Genomic DNA, 10824 nt, shown 5'->3' on the forward strand with positions numbered 1-10824 from the left:
AGAATTAGAGTAATTAGAATGTATTGTTTGAGGAATGTAACATTGCCTCTGCTCATCTTGATTTTCATGGATTGGAGCACTACATGGTGCTTTTGGGAAGGCTCACTTAAAAAAAATTCTGGAGTGCCTTGAGTTATACTTCAGGTCGTGGCCTGAATTGCCCCAATTGCATCATCCAGCACAGAGCAGTACTTAGTGCATTCAAGTGCTTTCTCTTAGGACCTACAACTAATCAGCCCTTCACTTTATTTTGAAAGTGGCTCAGCCTGTTGGACTATCTTGGGTAATGTCTAGCATATGCCCATAGACCCAAAGCCCTCACAGAATGCAGCACATTGATAGTGTCTGCCTTTGGAAGGCAGAAGGAAGACTCAGCTTTTTCCATTGTGGCTTTCCATTTAAACCCATGTTTCCCAGCTGCTAGGCTGCTCCCCGACCCAAAGTAAAGTTTTGCAAGAAATTTTAACGGCTTGCTGAGCAATGAGGCCCAGTTCTTAGGGCACTTAAGGGACTAAAGGGTGATGGGGGTGCAGTCCTTCCTTCCAGGGCAGTTTGTAGGTTTTAACCAGTGACTGTTTAGTGCAAAACAACACAGCTTAAGATGCTCAGAGGATCTTTTTGTATCCCAAAGTAGTTGTTTCTTGATGAGTTGAAATCCTGGTGTGGATTTGACAGCTGCCCAGAAATAGCACCCAAACTGTCATGTCCCATTTCTCCCTCACATTTGGCTTTAGCCACGGATGTCTGAACGTTTGTTTCCACTTGGCTCTGCAGATGCCAGCTGGGTCACTCGCAGCTCTTAGGCAGAGGCCCCAGAAGAAGTTGCAGCTCCGGGAGACGTGGCTCTCTATCAGGAGGTGCCCCTCAGTGGAAGCTGCAAGTACCTGCAGCCTGTGCAGAGGTTCCTGCCTGAAACGGGGACAGGTCTCTTGGTGGGCAATCACAAGCCTTGCTTGCTATCCAGAATGCTGGATTTCAGTCTGTGGCAGGGACTGGCTACCTTTGTGGGGTGAAAATAACTCACACCATCGGGGACCTGACAGTGATGGAAAGATGAGGAAGAGCTATGCTTGGTGATGAAGGCTGCACATTATTCACAGGAGGTTTGCAAAGCTTAGGAAAGCTCTATGTGGGATGAGTTATTCCAAGCTTCACTGCCAGTGTCCCAAATCTGGGTTCTTCACCTGGTGTGCAGTAAGCCAGTAAACATTCAGATTTGAGATTATTTGTCTTTATTTCTAGTCTGCAGAGGGTGCCAGGCATTTAACATCAGCCAGCACACCTTTTGGGAGACAGGTAGGGTCCCATATAGAAAACAGTTGACAAAGGAAAATCACAACAAAATACGATTGGTTACCAATGATTCATCTACCACTCCTAGTGATACATATGCATCTAAGCTTTTGTTTAAAACATTTAGGGAGGTTACCAGATTAGCATGCTCATTATTCACAAAGAGGTGTGATTTTTAGCATTAAAATTAGCTGAGGTAACCAGAGTTTACACCTTCATCCTATCAGCTGCCACTAAGTTCTTACCCAGTCTTGCTCAGTTTTTCATCCTGTTATGGGTCTGCTTCTAGACAATAGTTTACCATGAAATATGGTCTCGTGCATCCAACCATGGGGACCCTCCATTCTTCTTGTTATGGTTTTCAAAACAGAGATCATCATGGTCACCCAGTTTGTAAATATTTAACTCTTCCCTGCCAACATCACTGGTCCAGCCTCTCAACCCTGCTTTGCAGGATTTCCCATCCCAAGTACTGTTCTGCCTCAGAGAAGCTGTAAATAAACCCTGAGCTTACTTTCACACTTATATCTCACATAGGCTTAGCCTTTCTGTGACAGTTAATTTCTTTCAGGTTCCTTCTCCAGTCAGCTTAAGAAGCTCAGTTGCTTTCTTGTTAAGTATCAAGCTCAGGCTTCACTACAGGTATGTTAAGCTTCCTGAAGGGATGGTAGCAGGACAATCTTATACTATGGTTAGGACCAGTGATCTCTAACCTATAACACTTACTTGGTAAGTTTGACAGGGCAAGTACACGACCCATCACAGAGAAGTCTACAACAAGAAAAAAACCATCCCAAGATTCTAAATTGTCCAAACTTCTAAAAAAGAATTCTGCTGGTGGAAACAATGGGTAGTAACAAGCTTCCAAGAGTTTATTGTTCCAGTGTGAGGTTTTCAGTTGAGAATTGCCCTGAAGAGCTGCAGTAGGTAGGTTTTTCTGTCTTCATGTGCAATTGGAAAACACCCACTTCCTAACTCAGTTGGCTTAATCCCATTGCAGTCAGGTTTATTTGATGTTTCTCCATTAGCTAAGTACTGCTGATTCCTCCAGCACAATATGCCTTATTGCAAGGAGCAAAAAACCACAGGAGCAGACTGTAGTGTTAGTGACATTCTCTGCCACTGCCCTTTTGCTCTTGTGGAGCATTTTGTTTTGCTGTGGAATAGTAACCAGGCTTCACTGACAAGAGGCAAGGACAAGCATGACTGAGGAAAGGGAAACCACTTTGACTTCATCATTATCCTTAAGCTCTACAAACTGCCCTTTGATGATTGATGGTCTGATGCCTGCACATCTTCATTCTTTTTTTGGCTTTTCCTTGCCTCTCTGATTTATTCTGGGTGAAGAAGCTCCCATAAACAAAAGGCAAATGTCTCAGCATTGATTCCACATTGGGAAGTGCTATTTCAGTTGCTAGGGGATCTGCTTAAAAAACAGGATTTCTATTTCAGGTAGTCTTACAATGCGCTGTTCTGCTGTTTCTGCTAATTTTCCAAAGAATAATACCGTGGTTTTATCTTCCTATTAATATCTGGGGGAAGTCTTTATTAGGACTTATGGCTGCTTGAGAACTAAATTCACATAGAATCACAGAATGGTTAAGTTTGAAAGGGACCTTAAAGATCAGCAGATTCCACCCTCCCTGCTATGAGCAGGGACACCTCACACTAGACCAGGCTGCACAAGCCTTATCCAACCTGGCCTCAAACATCTCCAGGGAGAAGTAATCAACAACCTCTCCTAGGCAACCTATTCCAGCACCTTACTACCCTCATAGTGAAGAATTTCTTCCTGATGTGTAACCTACTTCTACTCCCTTTCAGTTTAAAACCATTACCCCTTGTCCTATCACTACCCTCTCTGGTGAAAAGTCCCTCTCCAGCTTTCCTGTAGCCTTCTCTTCTCCAGGCTGAACAGCCCCACCTCTCTCAGCCTGTCTTCATAGCAGAGGTGCTCCAGCCCTTTGATCATCTTCATGCTCCTTCTCTGGACCCTCCCCAACAGCTCCATGTCTTGCCTGTGCTGAGGGCACCAGAACTGTACACAGAACTCCAGGTGAGGTCTCACCAGAGCAGAGCAGAGGGGCAGAATCACCTCCCTGGCCCTGCTGGCCACACTTCTTTTGATGCAGCCCAGGATGTGTTTGGCTCTCTGGGCTCCAGCACACACTGGTGGCTCATGTTGAGCTTCTCATCAACTACCACCCCCGAGTCCTTCTCCTCAGGGCTGCTCTCCAAGCCATTCTCCCCCCAGCCTGTATTTGTGCCTGGGGTTGTGCTGACCCAGGTGCAGGACCTTGCACTTGGCTTTGTTGAGCTTCATGAGGTTGGCACTGGCCCACCTTTCCAGCCTGTCAAGATTCCTCTGTTAGAGTAAGCTAATTCTCTTATCCTCAAGGTGACTTTTACAGTGGGACTTAGATTGTTTTGCCCAGGCCATACACATGTCATCAGCCATAAGAGCTACAATGCACCATCCTCTAGAAGCTGCTCCAGTGCTGCTCTCCGAAAATCTCTTGAAACCTCTAAGCACTGCATTTCTATCATCAATAACAGACATCTAACCAAATAATCTCCTTAGCAGATTGCAGACAAGCACCCTTTCAGTATTTCCAGTAATTAGTATTAAATTAAGTGTAGTTTTAGATGGGAAGAGGGTGGGAGAAAGAGCCAAGGAATTTAGTATTGGTTGAAGGTGCAGTATGGACAATCCTGGAACCACTAATCAACATAAACTATGGGACAAATTTATGTCTCTGTGGGGTAGATTTTTATTTCTGCTTGTCTTGCTCTGTGGGAGACAGTGCTCAGATGGAAGGAAAATTTGGGTATTACATCTACCATACCTGCCACAGACTTCAGGCTCTCTTATACTAGTATAGGGCCATGCAGGCTGTATATTTACTACAGACAGGTTCTTGAGGCACCCCAGCTGAGCAGTTCCAGACAATTCTGTGTCTAAGGGAAATGGTAAAATGTAAACAGAAACTTTCCATATGTGGTCTAAGCCAGAGACAGCTACTAAAATACAGCACCTGTGTGCGTGGTCACATGCTACAGAAGAAAGTGTCTGCTGTACCCAGTGAGTTTTTCCATTGCTCTGAATATGAGATTACCTTGGAAAGCAGTAACTGTGCTACAAGAGTATAACCCAACTCAGTGCCAGGAGCATCCATGATGAAACACAGGCCTGGTGAGAAGCTAATAATTTTCTCTTTGTTGCTTACCCACCCACCCCCCCACCCACCCCCCTGCCCAATTTAGGAAATACCATACAAAGAGGAATTAAGGTGGATGTGCTAGAATAGGAAAAGGACCCATGGATACTGTGACTTGACTGACCCAGTGTGTCAGCCCAAGGAAGAAAAGTGAGCAGAAAGAGTAGTTTCTCAGGCATCTCCATCCACCTTAGTCAGGCTCAGCTTCAGGGCTCCTCAAGGTCTGGCCAGCAACAGCCTAAACATTTTCCCAAAAATCTTGACCTACCTAGAACATGAGCATCATTACTTGGTTGAGAGGCACCTGCAGGCCTGTCCTTTGACCCATGGACTGCCTAGAAAACTGAGAGGAACTCTTTGATCCAGTCTCTCCTATGATGCTATGGCTGGCAGGAGTCTGTGTGTGTCCAGCAATTGCATTTATTCTTGTTTCTGACTGCAGAAGAAGCTTCCTGCGTTTCTGCTGAGCAGCAGGGAATCCACCACGCTGAGGTTGTGGTGTGGATGGGGATGGCATTGCCACCAGGCACATGTTTTGGTACTATTAACCATACTCCTTTTTGGTTTGCTCCACAGATCCTGTGTGGGAAAGAGATCCCCCGCTGGGTGAACCGCCTGGCCTACTTCAGCTCCTGCATCCCCTTCCTCCAGAGCTGCCTCCCCAAGGAGTGGCTGACCCCAGCAGCCCTGCAGAGCCACATCAGCCTCGGCCTCCACAAGGAGGAGCAGGGGGACACAACAGATGAGGAGTCCCCCTCTACCTCCACGGCCCCCTCAGCCTCAGGCACCTCACGAACCTGCCGGCACACCCGGGTCTGAACTGTGCCCTCAAATAACATCCTCCTCCTCTCTTGTACTATTGCTTTCTAACACATTTTTGCACACCTTCATTTCTCCTCCTCTTCACCGGACAATGCAGGGGAGGGAAAACTCTTTCTACTAAGGAGGTGAAACTTCAGTCCCTTTACCAGGGACTGGCACTACAGCTGCTCAGCAAAATGACTGTGAACCCCAACACTGAACTGGGGAGCGTGGCAACTAAACAGGACTCTCCTCCCAGGGCCCCCATGCTCCTCAGTCCAGAGAGTATGAGAGCATGTGTATGGGCAGAGACACACCAGACTGAGATGTTCCTTCTCTGGAACTGTTTTAACTTTTTATCTCTTCCCCCACCCACATGAGCCCAGCAGCCCTGCCCTGTTCTGGCTGGGGCTTATGGCAAATTTCCTCCCCAGACCCAGTGAAGGAAGCGGAGCCAGAACTCAACCTTCTTGTCTTTTAGACCAGCAATGAGCTCCACTCAGTCCCTCCCTTTTGTAATTATCAGGTTTCTAACTCACGTGAAGGACAAATGAAAGGTGCTGCTGTTCTAAACCACTAGTTTTCAGTACTCAAATTTAAGAGTTCAAATGACTGTCCTGCTCTTGAAAATAATAACAAAGAACCTAGAATATGAATGTGTTACCGTGGCTTTTCTTTGGGGTCAAAAAGAGGATGGGGCAGTGTTTACAGGCAGCTACTTAGTGAGTGCAGAGATGACTGTTGACCATATTGGTGCTTTTTGGCACAGACCCCTCTCAGTTTCCCTATTTCTAGGCAGTGTTCCTGGTTTCCTCTTTTTCCCCATATTCCCTGGGGAATCTCTCTCCTACCTGACATTTGCTGGCTGTCTTTGGGGAAATGGCCCTCTGGAGCAGTAGGAAGAGAAGAGGGAATCTGTTAGGAAGGTTAGTATTTCCTTCAGTTTTTGATCTTGCACTTGCAGACCTAAAATGTGGCTCCTGAGCCACCTTTCCCCAGCCTATTTTTGAGCCAAGCCAAGAAGGTAAAAATAAGTGGTGAACCCAAAGAATGTCAGCCTGTTTCCTTCTCTTCTCTTTTGGTATGTGGAGGAGGAAACCTAGGGCCAAATCAGGAAAGCATGGATGACCCTTCCCATGCATGAGCCACCATGGTGCCTTCTGTTATGTGCACTATTTCAGTGGCATAAAAAATGGGCATAGCTGGCTGGCTCACTGGCCTCTCCAGGCAGACAAGAATCTGGTCCTTGAATGTATCTACACTTATTCTGACAACTAACAAAGCAGAGGAGGAAAGGAAAGGTATACCAACTCTTCTACTCAATTACCTCAATAGGCGCTCCAGTCAGACCACGTAGGAAAGAATCAAATGGGAACTACAGGCCCCCTTTCTCCCTGGCAGCTCCTCTTGGCTACACAAAGGAGGATGAAAATGGACAAGGCACAGTGTTGAGAGGGGGTTGCCATATTAGAAATGCAGTTCTCAAAGGCCACTATCAAGTCAGGACTTCCACCCTCCACCCAGGAAGAGCTACAAGCCCTTAAGATGGGTGGTTGTTTCCTTTTATTGGTTGCAATAGCATGCTAAGTCCAACCAGATGTTTCTTTAGCTCACATATGCAGAATTGTGTGCTTTCAGGGCTGAAGGTCTTGGCTATGATGTACATCACGTCCACACAGGCAGTGCTTTATGGTTTGCTACATGTGCACACTCTTAGTGAAGCAGGAGGCTTTGGAAAGATCTGTTGGATGGAAATATAACTCAGGATGATCTCACTCCACTGTCCCCTGAAGTGATGCATGTTCAGGCAACAAAACCTTTACAACATGCCTCTCATTTTCATCCTCTGAGCAAATTGCTGTAAGGTCTGTGTTTAATGAAAGTCATGTTCCTTGTTAACCTTGGCTATTCACAGCCAGTGCTGCATTGTGAGCAATTCTGCAGCTCCTGGTATCCAATCCAGCACCAGTCGTGATTATTCCGGCTAGTCCAGGGATGTTTAATAAGATTTCCATCCCCTTCTCCTGCTGCCCAGAAAAAACATTATGCAATGTACTGTAGCACTGCTTATTCCCCTGCAGTCATGGTCATTGCAGCCTAAACCAGTGGTGCAAGCTCCATTTGTCTGAAGTTCCCAGGAAGCCTGCCAACAGCCAGCGGCACATTACGTGCAGTGAAATTTTAAAATCTCTTTTTAGATCCTTCTCTGGAGGAAACTGAGAATAGGCTTTCCCAGAGCTTTTCTCTAGGCCAGGGAAACTGCAGTCAGAAGCACCTGGTTCCTGATGTAGCAAAAGCCAGCCAGCCATCACCCCCGTGTTTCCACTCCACACCTGAGCTCCAGATCATGTATGCATGAAGAAACAACCAGGGCTCCAGAGATGAGTTTCACACAGAAAACCCTCACACAGTATTTCAACAAGCGAAACACTTACCTGTATTGTATTGTAACCCAGACAAAAAAGCTGCGTTCAGCCTCCCTGGGGACATGAGTACATGCTTGGAAGTACGGTGAGCAACACTTGGGGTGACCTGTCCATGTCATAAAAAACAGATGTTTTTTTATCCACTCTTATGTTTGTCTATGGGCTTATGGCAGCAGGGGTCACATCGAGGATGCATCAAAATTCTGTTGTAAATCAAAACCAGAATATATTCCAATCTTCAAGAGTTTTTTTCCCACCCCACAAAGGGAAACTGGAAATAAAATATACGTTGATTATAGCTTTACCTCTGTAATTTAACAGCATTTTAGTTTATTAAACATCAAAACATTTTAAAAGTCTGATTTACTGTTGATCTCTGGCACAGCATAATTGTTTTAGGCACTTTTCTTATCCTTCAAAGTATTACAAAATTATTGTTATTATATAATTATATGTTTGTATTTAGTTTCATATTTGCTTTCTCTTGCTGTTTTAGAGCATATCACCATGGGGAATTTCTAGATACCAACAGCTGCCAATAAAAACGAAATATCAACTTACGAACCTTAATGAGAACACCCCACAGTAGAGGCACAAGCGCTTTTAGTGCCCTGGAGTGAGCTGGAGTGAGAGGGCACCAACCCTGCTCATGTGTGTCAGCAGCTGTGGGTTATTTCCCTAACTGAGGACTGATAGTACTCAGGTGGGACAGGGAGACCAAAGCTGAGGTTAGCCTCACTCTGTAGTATTAGAGTTACAAGATAAACTGTTTCTGGAGAAAGTTAGGGGGAGAGGAAAGAGATAATACTTCTTCTCAGGATGTTTGCAGGTAAATAGTTGTCTTCTAGTACCTCAAGGGGCCTACAGGAAAGCTAGAGAGTGAATGTTTACAAGGACATGTAGCAATAGGAGAAGGAGTAATGGGTTTAAACTGGAAGAGGGTAGATTTAGATTTGACGTTAGGAAGAAATTCTTTAGTGGGGAGAGGGTTGAGACACTGGAACCGGTTGACCAGGAAAGTTGTCTCATTCCTGGAAGTGTTCAAGGCCAGGTTGGAGGGGGCTTTGAGCAACCTGGTCTAGTGGGAGGGGGTTAGAACCAGATCATCTTTAAGGTCCCTTCCAACCCAAACCATTATATGATTCAAACTCTTAATTTCAGGTGCTTACTTTTACTGCTCAGGGTTGGTTTTTTCAGTTGTGAGTCTGAGATTTGAGGTTTTTCTTTCAAATGCTCAGGAAGTTTAAAAAGGGACAGTCGTGCTTTTAGAGGTGCTGAGTAAGTTGGTTCCCCAGCTCTGAGCTTGTGATGAGTTCATCTCAGTCTCAGCATTGGGTAGGGGTGAATACAGACCTGTCCTCTTGCTCTTATTGCTCCCAGCATTTCTGGAATTCAGACCCATATTATCTTTGTGTTATTGAGCTACTGAAGAAGCAGTCATCTCCTGCTATGTTATTTTTAATTCTTCAGTTCTGTTTGTTTGTTTCTTGGCTCTCAGAATAGGTTTGTGGCCCCTGAATTGCAATAGTTAGCTTATCTTATTATTATATGCTTGACTTCCTTCTCAGTTTGTACATATGTGGTGGGTTATTGACATGTTCAGAAAACTTACATTAAGTACCTCCACCAAATCCTTGATGTGATGAATGGAGAAGACCAAAGGAAGTAATCATCTGTGTTTCATGTTTCAAATGGTTTTAAATTACTCTTTGTGTTAAGGCAGCAGGTGCTCTGTTCTACTCTGTCCCTGCTGTGCTCACCATCCAGTTGGGTTGGAAAGGCTGTGTAATAACTCAGGAAAGCATTTAAAAGAGGAGCATTCATTCTCCTAGTTCCACTCTGCCATTGCCACAGGCTACCAGAACATGGCAGAGCCTTTGGCTACAGTAATATGAGAAAACATCACAGCCTGTGCCTGGAGAATATGTGCTCTTACCTCTAACATGTCAGCATTCTCCCTAACGTGTCACTGGGCAGGTGGTTGTAGCTGAGAGGTGTTTGAGTGGCTGGCATGGCACACTTATTTACTAGCAGGAACAAATGATTAATGGCTTTAAATCTCAAGAGCATGACAGTCTGTTAGTGCTGTTGTAGCCAGCTTTGTTTTGAAAAGGCTATAAAAGCTTTTGGGGGTCCACTGTGATTGGGAAAAGGGGTATCAATGCAGGAAAACAGACATTATGGTCATGGCAATATTCCTTCCTTAGAAGTCCAGGCTACAGAATTAAAGACATGGCTAGTAGCCAGGCCTACACAACTGCTTTAATTATTGAGCTTTGATGGAAAGTTCAAAATGGCCCTCAGTGAGGTGTGTGTGCACCTCCAGAAGCTAGTGGGGACTGTGTGCAGCTTAACAATATTGATCTGGCTTGTCTCTTGTTACAAGTGAAGATTCAGCTGGCTAAGCTGTGTCCATCCACTGTGTGAACACTAACACAGCCTTCAGCTCTCACTGGAGGTGGCAGAGGCTGCATATGTTTGTCCCTGCCAGGGCACTCCGTGATTAATGATTCTGAATGGCAACATGTCCTGCTATTTCAGCCCTGCTCTGCCTCCCATCCTGCCAAGGCATCCCAGGTGTAAGCTGCAGAAGCTCTTGGTTTCTCCACTGTGTTCTTGGACACGGCCTCTTGTGTCCCTGAGATGCCCCTGACCTCATTCTGCAGGCTTGCTTTCCTGATGGGTGGGGAGGTGAAACCTCTGGCTCTGTTGTTTTACACAAGCCAGGTCCTTTTACCAAGTGCCCCACAGCATCAATGGAAGCTCAGAACACAGAAAAGTGCTGGGAGTCTGGGTAAAGTCCTCTCACTTGGAAGTCTCAGTAATTGTTCGGCACAAAGCCTAGGCGTGCTCAGCGAGGTGGGCAATCCCGCCTCTGTGAAGTGTGTCTCAGCTGCTGGAAGTCCTTACAAGGCAGGTGTACGCACTGCTAAGTATTCCCTAGCGCTCAGTGTTCTCCAGCCGTCAGTACCTGGAGCCCTTCGGCAGGAGGGGCGGCCCTGGCCCTGCCCCGCCGGGGGAACACCCCCCGCCTCTGGGAACGCTGCGGCAGGCCGCCCCGGTTGCGCGGGGGTTTTGTGATTATA

General features: G+C 45.9%; 2 protein-coding genes across 2 annotated transcripts in view; both read left to right on the forward strand.

Moving 5' to 3' along the window:
• Positions 1–5545, forward strand: part of LOC104397705 (desumoylating isopeptidase 2-like) — a 56123-nt gene extending 50578 nt beyond the window's left edge. Inside the window, exon 5 of the mRNA XM_010007714.1 lies at positions 5088–5545. Within this exon, the coding sequence (XP_010006016.1) occupies positions 5088–5330 (243 nt within the window). The 3' untranslated portion in view covers positions 5331–5545. The remainder of the gene's footprint in view (positions 1–5087) is intronic.
• LOC104397710 (synaptojanin-2-binding protein-like) overlaps positions 1–10824 on the forward strand; it is a 140476-nt gene that overhangs the window by 84757 nt on the left and 44895 nt on the right. The gene's annotated exons all lie outside the window — the stretch shown is intronic.

This window comes from Chaetura pelagica, unplaced genomic scaffold, assembly GCF_000747805.2.
Source record: "Chaetura pelagica isolate M959 unplaced genomic scaffold, ChaPel_1.0 scaffold70, whole genome shotgun sequence".
NCBI lineage: Eukaryota > Metazoa > Chordata > Aves > Apodiformes > Apodidae > Chaetura > Chaetura pelagica.